At 36.3% G+C, this 15,313-nt stretch overlaps 1 protein-coding gene across 1 annotated transcript; it reads right to left on the bottom strand.

Moving 5' to 3' along the window:
- Positions 1 to 14,380: 14,380 nt before the first annotated feature.
- LOC106986260 (olfactory receptor 5W2-like) lies at positions 14,381 to 15,313 on the bottom strand. Its single transcript, XM_015084432.3, has one exon. It carries the CDS (start codon positions 15,311 to 15,313, stop codon positions 14,381 to 14,383), a length of 933 nt encoding a protein of 310 aa, XP_014939918.3.

The following is a 15,313-nucleotide window of genomic DNA, read 5'->3' as shown; positions in this document are numbered from 1 at the left end:
CGTCCATAAGATATATCATTTATGTGCACTTTCATTGCTTTAAGTCAATAGTCAGTCATTACAGATCAAATATAATACACAAGTAACACTTCAATTAAAAACAAAGTTGGAATATGAATTCTTGTGTTTTAAAAATAAATATCTCATTGGGGTGCCTGGGTGGCTCAGTCAGTTAAGTGCCTGACTTTGGCTCAGTTCATGGTCTCAAAGTTTGTGAGTTTGAGTCTCACATCGGGCTTTGTGTTGACAGCTCAGAGCCTGGATTCTGCTTTGGATTCTGTGTCTCCCTCTTTTTTCTGCCCTTCCCCTAATCACACTCTGTCTCTCAAAAATAAAAATATATATATATATATATATTAAAAAATAAAAAAAAACAAATACCTAATTGACCATAAAATGATTACATTTATTGAATTCTCTAAGAATCATAATTTGTTTGGGACATCTAGGTGGCTAAGTGGGTTGAGCATAGGACTCTTGATTTTGGCTCAGGTCATGATCTCATGGTCTTGAGATTGAGCACAGAGTTGGGCTCTATAGGGAGAGAGTGGAGATTGCTTGGATTTCTCTCTTTCACTTTCTCTCTCTGCCCCTCACCCACTCACGAGCCTGTGCGCATTCTCTGTCTCTCAAAATAAATAATAAACATTTAGAAAAAAGAAACCATGATTTATTTAAGACTTATTAAGTTTGAAACAATGAATGTATCTCTGATCTAAGAATAATGAACAACATGTTTGTGACTATTTCCACCCACATTGTTTTTAGTATTTACTGAGACATTAGATATATCTTAATAAGCCTTTCTCTAGTTATATATTACTACTTTGCCACGTTTATATTACTTACATGCAAGAGTGGTCTCATGCCAAAAGACATTTATCTTGACCAGTAAAAAAAGAATATTAAAAACAGGTGGATACAGCAGAATTTAACACATAAATTTACATCTCTGGATTTTAAAACTGACTTGTTTGTTAAAAATAAAGAGGAAAACAAGAGTAATAAACATACCTTTGATTTATAGGCTTCCGTGTATGTGTGTGAGTGTGTATGCACGTACCCGTCTTTCTACTGATATATGAAAACTGAAATATGGATGATAACTGATTGTCTTTTAGATTTCAGTAAATATCATATGTGGTTCATATGGGTTCAATTTACACAAATTAGTATTTGTGTAGTGATATCTCAACTATTACTGGTAAAAAAAAGTAGAAAAAAATCTTAAGTTTGCATATACCCTTTCACAGTGAGTAAAAAACCTCATATCTATCTATCTATATAAATTTTGATTAGGATACAAATAAGTAAAACTGTTTATTTGCTACTCAAAATGAATGGATTCACCCTACTTAAATGAGAAATACCTCTTTTTTTTTTGCCATTTGATTGCAGATTATTAACCAAAGGAAATGAGTAAAATAATCATTTACACTTTTAAAAATATTTGATTCCTCATTTTTCCAAATATAAACTTTTTTTTTGTTGATTATTTAAATTTAGCGACTCAGAAACTACCTGTGATGGGCAAGCCTTTCTGTGCTGGCCCCTGATAGCTGAATGCTGCAGACAGATTGTATTTTATTTTTACTCAGTGTCATTTGGGATTTAAATATCTCAGGCCTCTGTGCTCATGCTTCTATATTATACAGAAGCATCCAATTAGATATCTAGTTCTGTATTTTCTCCCGTGAATGTTGCAACAATTTCCACAAAGGCTGAATTTAAATTCTTCGCTCTTGCACCAAATGGGTCATCGTTAGGAAAGTAAAATGATTTTTATAGTATGATTTGTTGTTACCTTGAGTCTATACCATCTTCCTCCAATCAGATCGGACTTCTAATGAAACTCAAATAGGCCTCCTACTTAATTACTTTGTTAGTTACTATCTATTCCATTAAATATATACTAAATTAATAAGTTTGAATTACTTTATGACTAAGGGTGTCTGGGTGCGTCAGTCAGTTAAGTGTCTGACTCCTGGTTTTGGCTGAGGTCATGATTACATGATTCATGGGTTCAAGCCCCATATTGGCCTCCATGCTGCTGGTGTGGAGCCTGCTTGGGATTCTCTCTCTTTCCCTTTCTCTGTGCCCTTCCCCTGCTGTTTGCACTCTCTCTTTCAAAATAAGTAAATATGTGAGGAACAAGTTTAGGAATTCCCTGGGCTTGTACCAATGCGTTAAAAAGGCACAAAGATTTACAAAGCCATAGGATGCTCACACCCAAGTTTAGGTAAACAAGATTAGGGGAATAAGGATAAAGAAGGGGAGCGAAGGCCCCAGAATAGAGTTGGGGGGGACAAAGGTTTCCAGAATAGTGAAGGGGGGCAAAGGCCCCCAATACAATGGTATATGAGGTAAGCAAGATTAGGTAGTCAGGGCAAAAGTGTCCCCCAACTTAGTAGTATAGCAGAAAATTGCTTTCACAGGAGGGAAGGACCAAGTTAGGTAAACAGGTAAATAGGGCTATAGACTGCTGCTGCGCTGCATGTGAAGCTGCCCAGAGTGGAGCTGATTAGCAAAAGAAAAGGTGCCTTGTTGACCCTGAAGTTACTCACTCTATCTGTCTCATCCCTTAGGCTGGCTAAGATAAACAGAGGTGGTGCCTCATGTCTGCTGTAAACAACCTTCTGCCCGGCTGCCAGTGCCAGGATTTTGTTTTGTATTAACCCAAACCCCTAACCCCGAATGTCTTCAAGACCCCCCTTTCCTTCACATCCATGAGTTAATGTTCACAGTTTCATTGTCTCTTTGTGCACGTCCATCACCATGTTTATAAGCCTGCTGATCCTAATAAAAACAGGACAAGAGCCTTTATTCGGGGATCTTGTCTTTTTCTGGACATTGGCCATCTCTTGCATTTTAATCCTGCATCTGCTTTCTTACTGGCCAAGAAAGAACTTTAGACTTAGAGTCTATAACATATATACACTTAAAAAGTATTTTATGACCATCACATCCACTATACATAGACTAGTGTTTCTTGCACTATCTTTATTTTATTCAGATATGTATCTTTGACTACCTTATAAGCTCTTTCATAATAACAACTGCAATCAGCTAATTTATGTATATCCTGCAGCCCTAGCACCAGCACTTGTACAAACTGAAACTTTGTTCTTAAGTATTTTAAGCGGATAGGCTGGTGGGTGATAAATAGTTGGAATAAAGAGACTCTTTTGGACTGTTTCAGTTAACATAGATCATAAGTACATGTGTGCATGAAAAAGGTTTAAGAAAAAACAAGGTTCTATTTGTTTCTTTTTTATTTTCAAATTTTCTTTTAAATTCTAGTTGGTTAACATACAATGCAGTATTGGTTTCAGGAGTAGAATCCAGTGATTCATCAATTACATAAAACACCCAGTGCTCATCACCAGTGCCCTCCTTTAAAAAAATTGTTTATTTATTTTTGAGAGATAGAGCATGAGCAGGGGAGGGGCAGAGAGAGGGGGAGACACAGAATCTGAAGCAGGCTCCAGGGTATGAGCTGTAAGCACAGATCCTGATGCATGACTCAAACTCATGAACCGTGAGATCATGACCTGAGCTGAAGTCAGACACCCAACCAACTGAGCCACCCAGGTGCCCCTCAACTATCTTTTCAATTAGTTCATTTTGTTCTGTGTGTACTTGCAAGTATAAGAAAAATTCATTCACACACACTTATGTATTTAATTTGAATATATGAAAAACTAATAAAAAATGAGAAAATGAGAATTTTCAAGGTTCTACAACTGATTGATGGTAGTTGTGTTTAATTAAAGATGATTTCAAATTCTTTGACGTTTGATATCATGGACACATGATATCTTTACCCCTTCCTATTAAATTGGGCTGGACTTTGACTGCTTTGATGAATACAGTATGGAAAAAATAATTGTCATTCTGGGACCAGATTTCAAGCGGTGTATACTTTTACAAATGTAATTATTTTAATGAAGTTAATAGTAGTCAAAACTAGAAACAAAGAGATGTTCACAAATAGGGGAATAAATATATTAACAACATTATAAAATCATTAAAAGGAATACATTGGTGCCCTTTGTATTGGTGTAGAAGGATTTGCAAAAGACTACAGTTAATTGGGAAATTTAACATGCAATGAATTATACAGTATTATACACTATTTTCTGGAAAGCAAATGATGATCATATAGTCACTAATGAATGACCATGATGAGAAAATAAGAAAAAAAAGATGTAGCATACTTGAGATGGATGTGTGGAATGAAGTAAGGAGGGGAAAAATTATCCACTAAGAAAATAAAATTAAACCTACGTAAAATAATCTCATTAAAATGTTTATATGTATGTGTGTATTATGTGTGTGTGTTTTCATTTATGTATTTCAATGAGGGTATGATTTCCTAGTTTTACTGAGATACAATTGACATGTAACATTGTATAGTTTTCTCTTGCTTTCTGAAAGTTTACATGGGATTAGTATCTAAAATCTATAAAGAACTTACCAAACTCAGAACCCAAAAAAATAAATAAATCAGTTAAGAAATGGGCAGAAGACATATAGACAACATTTTTCTAAAGAAGACATCCAGATGAGTAACAGACACATGAAAAGATTCTCAACATTACTCATCCTCAGGGAGACACAAATCAAAACCGCAAGGAGATAGCACCTGTCAGGTGCTAAAATGAACCTGTCAAGTTGGCTAAAATGAACACAGGAAACAGCAGATGTTGGTGAGGATGTGAAGAAAAGCAATCCCTTTTACACTGCTGGTGGGAATGCAAACTGGTGCAGCTGCTGTGGAAAACAGTATGGAAATTCTTCAAAAAAGTTAAAAATAAAAATACTCTATGACCCAGCAAATGCACTACTAAGTATTTACCCAAAAGATACAAAAATACTGATTCAAAGGGCTATATGACCCCAATGTTTATAGCAGCAGCATCAATAATAAGCAAATTATAGAAAGAGCCCAAATGTCCATCAACTAATTAATGGGTAAAGAAGGTATGGTGAACACACATACACACACACACACACACAAACACACACACACACAATGTAATATTACTCAGCCATCAAAAAGAATGAAATCTTGCCCTTTGCAATAATGTAGATGGATCTAGAGAGTATGATGCTAAGTGAAATAAGTCATTAGAGAAAGACAAAATACTGTATGATTTCACTCATATGTGGAATTTAGGAAACAAAACAGATGAACATAGGGGAAGGGAGAAAGAGAGAGAGGGAAGCAAACCATAAGATACTCTTAACTATAGAGAACAAACCAAGGGTTGATGGAGGGAGGTGGGGGGCGGGGAATGACCCAAATGGGCGGTGGGTATGAAGGAAGGCACTTGTGTTTTGCAGTGGGTGTTGTCTATAAGTGATGAATCACTCAATTCTACTCCTGCAGCCGATATTACACTATGCGTTCCCTACCTAGAATTTAAATAAAAAATTTGAAAAAAAAGTACATTTGTGTTGTACCACTTCATTTTTACAAAAGACCCACAATTGTATTTGTTTTTGCTAATTGTCTGATGTGCAGGAGTCATTTAGCTAGTTTCTTGGTTTCTTTCAGAAGGAATTGTACCATGTGTAGCTATGCATTTGGTGTGTCCGTGGGAAGCAGGGTGTTGAGCCTCTTATGTCACCATATTTAAAGACTTCCCCTTGGCCCTGATAATACTGCATTTGGAAGCAGCTATTTGCCTTTAGTCTTTGGGAATGTGTGAGAAGGATATGATGTAGAGAGACTAAAATGAGGGTTGAAGTAGACAGGCTAGAATATATAAAGCCTTTTAATGTGGTGTTTCCTATTTATGTAAAAATGCCAAGATAGTCATTATAGGCCATCTGCCCAAGCTTCTATTTGAGTCACGATTCCTTAAAAAATATTTTCCAGAATGTGTTGTTCAATTTCATATATTCAGACATAGGAGGCCCACGATTAATTGAATCTGTCAATTCTATTTTTGTAATTCCATTTTTAGGGATTAAAATGTCTTATTCTTTAGTTAAAAACCACTCGATCTGATAAAACAGCCAATACGTAGATCAATCAGCCTTTAGATGCTATAATATATAGCTGACATAAGGGAGAGAGATGGGTTAATCTGATTATAAGTTTACATACTCTAAATTAGTAGTAATCCAGTGACAACCCATTCTTCTTGAACACTTTATTTCAAACGATATTTTCTACTGTGCTGCTGCTTATAAGTAAGAGCTCCATAAAAGTATGTGTTAAATGGAAAAAGATCATGCAGGTGGAAACCCTTGAAGCGCTTTATAAAAAATAAAACAAAATTCTCCATAGATATTTTTTCAGCATGATACTTTGTGAGAAGTCACAGCATCCTATAAATGCTCCTTTGAAAACCTGAGAATCTCCTTGGGCTTTACTTCCATTGTGAAATGTTTTCATACAAAGGCATTTTGCAATCGCAGCTAAAAAATTGAAGACATTCACTGGTTTTAACTTCTACAATGGAAATGATTAATTAAGAGTGTCTTTGAGTCTTACATGGTCCTTCAAATATATGCTGTATATATGGCATCTCAATAAGTGGATTCAGTGCTTTTATTTTCAGAAGGTAGAGCAGAGACAGATGAAATAGATAAATAGCAAGAAAGAATATGGTATGTGGTTGATGTATGAAACTGTTAGGATATTCTTTCTATGCTGCTTAATGATTGGCAGGTATAGCTTTTTTAGAGTCATTTCTATCACTCTCTCTCACCCACATAGGGAGATAGATAGATGATAGATGATACATAGATAGATATGTAGATAGATGATAGATATATACATATAGATAGATATAGATAGATATATAAATATCTCTCCCTCTTTTCCTCTCTCTCTCTCTTTATATATATATATATATATATATATATATATATATATATATATCTGAATTCAAGTCAAAAATATTTTTTGGCCATATTTAAGGATGGGGGTTGCTTTTAAAACTTATAAATATGCATTAAATACATACAGCATCACCATAAAACACTTATTCTGAGTTCCTGTCTTTATCATAAAAACAATATGGATCTGTGTTTAACTGGAGAAAAGTCGACCTGAACAAAAATGACTGATAATGTGTTATTTCTTTCTGAAACTAAGTAAGAAGAGAATATACCATTTTTGTTCGATAGCCCTTAGGACTTACATCTCTAAAGTCTGTCCTGATTCACTATGTGGTAACAATGTGTAGTTAATTAAGATTTGTCTCCACAATAAATGGCACAATTTTGTTTACCAGAGGGGAACATTTTTATTTTTATGAAAAAATTACATTAAATTTAAATTAAATTTAGGGAAAATTAAATTAAATTAAGGGAAAATTAAATAAAAATCAGAAAACCACAGCAATATATTATTATCTAGAACTGAACTAGTGATATTTTTCTTACATGCAAGGACACACTGACTCTCTTTTACCCCCCGAAAGAAGAGACTAAATGTCCCAGGTGAAAAGTGCCTTCCTTGTATCAGAAGGGACAGAGACATCTTTATCACCAGAAAAAGTCAGATTAGAAAGGGCTGTATAAAGAAACCTTTATTACTTCCTTACTAATTTGCTCCCCGAAGCCCAAACTTCTTTGACTTTCCAGTTCTTCACGCTGTATTTTTCCTTTGTGTAGAATGTATAAAAGCTGCCTGCTTTGGTCACTGAGTCTTGTATTTCTATGAGCTCCGAGCATATGAAATTACACATTTTTCTCCTGTTAGTCTGTTTTGTGTCGATTTAATTATTAGACCGACCAGAGAACGTGGGAGAGAAGTAAGGAAAAATTTCCCTTCCGTATAATATGCAATTTTTTATATCATAAATAACTTGAGATAAATGAAAGTGTGCATCCATAATTCATCAGATGCTGTGTTTCTATATGGAAATCCTTCAAAATGGACTTAAGGGAAGAAAGACCATTTTGTCATATATTACGTCTTTCACTACTATAAAATATCACATACTTAATATGCTATCTTATGTATTCTAACTGGTTATTAACAACCTTCTCATACGGATGCAGACATGGGCATCTGGAGTCTCACAGATACTAGGCTTTTCTGGATGCAATACCCTCGCTCTCGATAGATTCCTGATGACAGCATCAGGAAATAAATCTCTCTCCAGAAATAATTCTCATGGCTAATCTCAGGGAATGCTCAAGTGTGTTTACCCTAAAGTCTCATTTGGAAATGAACAAAACTGGGGATGACAGATTTCCAGGATTCTAAGCAACTTCAAGTTCCTCTAAGTTGGTTCTCTAATGCAGCAGGATTCCAGCCTGTGTGATTGATGGCTGAAGGCAGCATATTAAGGAGGGTCACCAGATGGAAGAGTGGTCTGTAATATATATTAAGCTGAACTCTTGAACATCACTGACATTGGTGTGATGAGAAAGTAATGTGGAAGGTGGCTGCATTGCAGGATTCCAGAGAGCAAATACATAATAAGAAAATCAGTAGCCTCTGAATTTGCACACTGTGGTAGCCGCAGGGGATGCTCTCTTTAGTGGCCATGTTCTGAGTGGCATTTTACAACAATGCTAATCAAGACAGGACACCTAAATATCACAGCTTGCTATGCATTCATTGAATATCTACTGTTGATAAATGTCTCCAGGTAATGTATAATAATCACGTACATCAGCTGTATTTTCTGAGCTTTAATGCAGTTCATTTAATTGCTCCTAAACCAGTAAATGCAAAACTTGAGGAGGAAAGAAACTAAGATGTGTTAGGCATATACTAGCTTATGTTCTTGAGTGGTCCGGTACTTTCCTGTTTAATCAGAAACTTTATCTGGGACTTAGCAGGAGCACAGGATTTCTTCTGCTTTTTTTTTTTTTTTCTCTTATTAGTGTATTGTTTTTGTTTCTTGCTTTCTATAAAGCTAGAACTCTCCACAATGAAATTAGTATACTTTTAAATTTGGGAAAAATGATTCTCAGTGACAATTTTTGATGCTTTCATATATTCCTTTGTCATTCTTTGTGTGATGGTCCCAGTACTGAGGTAACAAAAGTATTCGTGTGGGAGATACCGTTGAGGCAAGGCTCAAACCATGTAACTAATTGCTACTAATTGCCCACCAGTTAAAATTAAGAAACGGATTCATTTTTGTTACCCAAGACATTTTCTGCCATTGTTTACTTCCTTGGTACTTATTCAGAGGATGTGGAATTGTCCTCAGTCCTTTCTTCTGATTCTTTTCGAGTTAATTGTTTCCTCAGATGCTTCCCTGTGTAGAGGGATGTGAAAATCCCACAGGTTCCATTTTGTTCAACCAGGACCTAACTTTAGCCTCTAAAACAGGGTTTCTCCTCAAGACCATGTAAACTAACTTTTCCCTTCACTCTCCTCCTTCCCATGATTTAAATCTGAGCTTGTATAGCCACATTATTGTTATAACTTAGGTACCTTAATGGATCTCGGTTTTCTTAAAAATGGAGTTATAAAGGGACACCTGGGTGGCTCATTGGTTAAGCATTGGACTCTTGATTTCAGCTCAGGTCACAATCTCCCCTGTCGTGAGTTCCAGCCCTGTGTTGGGCTCTGTGCTGCCAGTGTTGAGTCTGCTTAGGATTCTCTCTCTCCTTCTCTTTCTGCCCCTCCCTCACTCTCTCTCTCTCTCTCTCTCAAAATAAATAAACTTAAAAACAACTAGTTAAATTGTTTTTAAAAGAATAGAGTTACAGGGGCACCTGGGTGGCTCAATCAGTTCAGCGTCCCACTTCAGCTCAGGTCATGATCTCACGGTTCACGGGTTTGAGCCCCACATCGGGCTCTGTGCTGACATCTCAGAGCCTGGATCCTGCTTCGGATTCTGTGCCTCTCTCTCTCTCTGCCCCTCCTCCCATTTTCTCTCTCTCTCTTTCTAATATAAAATAAAGCATACAAATTTAAAAAAAGAGAAAGAGTTATAAATAACTGAAAAAATAATGTTTTTAGGAGAAATTCTATACATCAATTATAGGCAAGTGAGAAAAATTTATGTATGATTAAGGGTTTCTGGATCACCCTGGTGATACTCAAGCAGTAGGAGGTAGGCAACCATCTACCTAGAAGATCACCTTCTTCAGAAAATAGTTGCCTGTCCTGTCACATTGAGTATTATGACAAAGGGTTCCTGGCATGATGATGGTACCAAAGTACACTGAGTTTCCCTGCTGCTGGAGGAAAGACTAGAAGTTCCTGCAGGTGGATAAAGGCGTTCTGCAAGCAAGTCAGATTTTTTAATAACGTGAGGGGAGCCTGGGTGGCTCAGTCGGTTAAGCGTCTGACTTCAACTCAGGTCACGATCTTGCGGTCCGTGAGTTCGAGCCCCCCGTGGGGCTCTGGGCTGATGGCTGGAGCCTGGAGCCTGTTTTGGATTCTGTGTCTCCCTCTCTCTCTGCCCCTCCCCCATTCATGCTCTGTCTCTCTCTGTCTCAAAAATAAATAAACGTTAAAAAAATTTAAAAAAAGAATTTTTAATAACGTGAAGAATGTGTACTGAGATATTCTATGACATACGGGCACTACATCAATTTTACAGATATATTAAGAACATATACTGTGTACAAGGAACTGTTAGGTTAAACAACCTAGGTTGTTAACCTAGGTTAAGCAACCCTAAGGTTGCTTACGATACGGTAGAAAATATACTATGTGTTTGGGAAATATATTTAGAGTATAATCTACTTATAGAAACTTTCTCAGGATGTATACTGCAGTTATTTTCAGAAACAAAAATTTCCTTCATTCCAAAGGAGAACGTTACTAGCGTCTGTAGAAATCGTCCCGAGAACTACCGCAAGGTGACGTCTAGCGAGCTAGGTTAGTTTTAAGTTCTTAAAGTATACACAGCTTTTACACGTTTTTTTTTTTTTACCTTGCTCATTTCGTGGAACAGTATGTTTGTGAAATTTCTCCGTGTTGTTGCACATGGAAGCAGTGAGTTCACTTCCTGCTGTGTTGTTTTCCAGTGTGCTAACATGTCATGAAATAATTTATCTCCTCTAGAGCAACAGTCAAACTATAGCGCAAAGTATGTTTGGACGTGAGACACTTCCCATTTATATACGGTCGAGGATTGTTTTGGCAATACATGAACAATCCTAAGGGACTGTGACTAAGAATTTATGGCCTGCAAACCCTAAAATATGCCGCACTTAACACTTTAGGAAAAATTTTTGTTAACTCTTGTCCTGTTGTGTTGACCTAAGTTGTTTTCAGTTTGATGCTAATGATAATAATGCAATGAGGAATATTTGCACACCTGTCTTGGGCAGACATACTCACTCATTTCACCTCAGCATAAATCTGGGAATAGAGTTTTTAGGTCATAAGACATTTATGTGGCCAGCACGAGCAGACATAAGCATACGGTTTTGCAAAGTAAAATGCCAATTCTGCTTTCTACTGTCAGGGTGTAAGAGCTACGATTGTTCCATATCGTCATCAATACTTGGCATTTCAATTGTTTACATATTTTGCTGTTCTATATGCGAATCAGAATATACTACATTTACACATTCATTTTTATTTTCTTGAATACCAATGCAGTTGGATATCCACTCTCTGAAGTGCCTAGGAAATTCTGAATTTGCGTAACTGGCCACTAAAAAGGGTCACACTGACAAGTACTTGGCCCTCTGAAATTGGTATTATCTACCTGGCTTCAAATTTCGGGAGAGGTAACCCAAAATTAGTTGAGTCAGTCAATTCTATTTTTGGAATTCCATTCCTGGGGTGTAGAAGTTCCTATTTCTTCGTTCACACCCACTAGATCTGAAAAAACAGTTAATATGTAGATCAAATCAGTCTTCAGATACTGGAAAATATGGTGGCTGTCCTAAGGGAGCAATGCTGGTTAATCAGATTGCATATTAAAATTCTCTAATTTTAAGTAGCAATCCACTCACACTCTCTTTTTTTGGACTTAAATATTTTAAGCAATGTTTTCTTCCATGCTGCTGCTCTTAATTTTAAAAGTGCCTGTGTTCATTGAGAAAATATGGTACAGATGAAAACCTTTCAAACCTTTTATTAATAAATAAATTTCTTCACAGTTTTTCTTTTCCAGCATGACACCCAGTGACAGGTCACAGGGTTCCACAAATGCCCTCTGAAAAAGGAGAGGAATTGTTTCTTCCACTCTAAAATGTTTGCTCACAAAACTATTTAAAAGTAGCAGCTACAAAATCTAAGAAATTCAGTAGTTTTTAGCTTCAAAAATTGTAACAGATAATTAAGAGTGTCTTTGGGTCTGATATGGTTCTTTAAATATAAGGATATTCCCATGCTATTTCAACAAGTTGTTTTAGTCATTAGAAATTAAGACAGAGAAAGTTCAAATAGACCAATATCAAGAACATACACACATAAATGCTCTTTGTTTCTAGTGTAACTAATATGTAGGTGTTTACAGACTCATTATCTTGGTATCCACAATCATTTTATGTACTTCCTCAAAAGTTATAGAAAACAAAATATAATATAATATAACATAACATAATATAATAATATAATATAATATATAGCATAACAGTATAATAATAAATTGCACATATATATATATATATATATATATATATGTATATTCCGACTACATACTTTACAGTTATATAATGGTGTTACTAATTTCTAATAAACATTCAAAAATGTTGCCTGGTGTTTTTAATTTATCATTTAATTTTTTTTTTCCATTTTGTGTCCCATACAGTAAGCAGGTACTTTGGATAATACAAACAAAATGTTCAATTCTTTTTTTAATTTTTTAATGCTTATTTATTTTTGAGAGAGAGAGACAGTGTGAGTGGGAGAGGGGCTGAGAGAGAGAGGCAGGCAGGGAATCTGAAGCAGTCTCCAGGCTCTGAGCTGTCAGCACAGACCCCAGAATGGGGCTCGAACTCATGAACCATGAGATCATGACCTGAGCCTAAGTCAGACACTTAACTGACTGAGCCTCCCAGGTACCACCCATGTGCCCCCAAAGTGTTCAATTCTTGACAAAGAATGCTCCCAACCACATATTAGAAGCAATTATTTAGTAAACAGAATGATATTAAAACAGTGTTTACGGGAGAGGCTTTACTATGTATTACAAAAAGAGACATTTATCCAGGACAGAGAAGAGAAAAGAAAGGAAGGAAATTTCCCTGGAGGATTGGTGGAGGAACTGATTTTTGATAATTACAGCACAATGATGCCCAAAGCCCTTTCCGCTGTTCTTTATAACCTAACCATTTTGATTCCTTTTCTTCTCCCCCACTTTCTTGGGATCAAATTGACATATAACATTGGGAATTTTTAAAAGGGTACAATGTGGGTTTTGATATATGTCTACTTGGTGAAATCATCATTGCTATAACGTTAAGAAACACATTCGTTGCCTTACATAGTTACCAACTTTATATCGTGTTGAGAACATTTAAGAACAAATTCTTAGCAAATTTCAATTATGCAATACAGTATTGTTAATTGTAGTCACCATACTGCACACTATGTCCCCCAAAGCTTATTCAGCTTATAACAGAAAGTTTGTACTATCTGACCAACGTGTCCCCATTTTGCCCACTCCCCAAACTGCTGGCAACCACTGTTCTACTCTCTGCTTTTATGAGTCCAGCTTTTTTAGATTCCACAAACAAGTGAGATCATATAATATTTATCTTTCTCTGTCTGACTTATTTCACTTGGCATAATGCCTTCAAGGTCCATCCATGTTTTGGCAACCACAACTTCTTTACTTTTAAAAGTCATGACTTGGCCACCGCAAGACCTCTCTGATTGTCAGATACACTGCCTACTATCTTTGCTTCTCCAAGATCCAACTTGCATCTTTTGAGATCTTTTGAGACTCAATATCTCCAGCCAATGAAGCCTTTCTTTTATACTAGATTTAGACATTTTCTGTGGATAAAGCCCCCTGTTTTTTCACTTCATGATGAATTTGAAAGTTATGAATTATTTGGTGCTTAGTTAAGTAATGTTGGTTACCTTGAGTAGATTACAAGATTTGTTAGTACAGAAACTACTGGATATGCCATGGGATACAAAGCATTTAAATACCCAAGTTCACTTAGTAAGCACACACTCAATCTAAGTATAATAAATTAATGTTTGAATGAATGAAAGAATGAACAAATAAAAATCTGGCAAAATGAGAAAAGTGCGAAAAGTTTTCCACAAAGAAAGAGTACCGTATACAAAATATAGATGCATAATAAAGTATGATATATATAAGGAACTGCAATATTATTGTGATAGGGCTTCAAAACAAACTCATCTTATTCAATTAAAGTTTTCGAGACAACTTTATTTCTCTTCTGTTATGCAATATAATTTTATATAAACTATAACCACAAAGTGTGTGTGTGTGTGTGTGTGTGCATGTGATATTTAAAACCATCTTTTAATTTTTATTTTTTTCAGGGCCTCTTTCACATCTTTGTTCCTCAGGCTGTAAATCAGTGGGTTTAACATGGGAATCACAAGGGTGTAAAACAAGGAGGTCATTTTGTCTTGATCAAGAGAGTAGGAAGAACTCGGGCGGAAATACATAAAGAGCAGGGTTCCCTGGAAAATTGCAACAGCAGTTAAGTGGGAGGTGCAGGTGGAGAAAGCTTTGAACCTCCCCTCAGCAGAGCGGATCTTCAGGACAGATAGGATTATATAACAATAAGAGACAAGGACTACTGAAATGGTGCTCAGTTCAATGAAGCCAAAAATGGTGAATATTGCTAATTCGTTGAGTTGTGTGTCTGCGCAAGAGAGCAATAGGAGAGGAGGTACATCACAGAAGAAGTGATTAATCTCCTTTGATCCACAGAAACATAACCGGAATGTTAGTGTCGTGTGTATCAAAGCATCTGCCGTGGCCAGCACGTAAACCCCGGCCATGAGCAGGAAGCACACTCTGCTGGACATGTTGACCGTGTAGAGCAAGGGGTTGCTAATGGCCTTGTACCGATCAAAGGCCATCACCGCCAGCAGTAGGCACTCAGAATCAGCAAATGTACAGAAGACCAAGAATTGCAGAGCACAGCCAACGAAAGGGATTGATGTGCTTTTGGCTAGAAGGTCTACCAACATTTTGGGCCCAATAGCTGTGGAATAACAGAGGTCACAGAAAGAGAGGTGGCTAAGGAAAAAGTACATTGGTGTGTTCAGCTGAGAATTCATTCTAATTAGAATAATCATTCCGAGGTTTGCAAAAAGATTAATGAGATAAATAACAAGAAACATTGTAAATAGGGTTGCTTTCATCCCAGGGTTATTGGTAATTCCCAAGAAAATGAAATCAGTCAAGGATGAACAATTTCCTACATCCAT

This window comes from Acinonyx jubatus, chromosome D1 (assembly GCF_027475565.1).
Source record: "Acinonyx jubatus isolate Ajub_Pintada_27869175 chromosome D1, VMU_Ajub_asm_v1.0, whole genome shotgun sequence".
In the NCBI taxonomy this organism is placed as follows: domain Eukaryota; kingdom Metazoa; phylum Chordata; class Mammalia; order Carnivora; family Felidae; genus Acinonyx; species Acinonyx jubatus.
The sequence above is the reverse complement of the archived record's forward strand: the minus strand, read 5'-3'. Positions and strand labels throughout refer to the sequence as shown.

Excerpts from the sequence above, each read along its gene's own strand:
- LOC106986260 (XM_015084432.3), bottom strand. The coding sequence starts at position 15,313 with ATGGATGTAGGAAATTGTTCATCCTTGACTGATTTCATTTTCTTGGGA.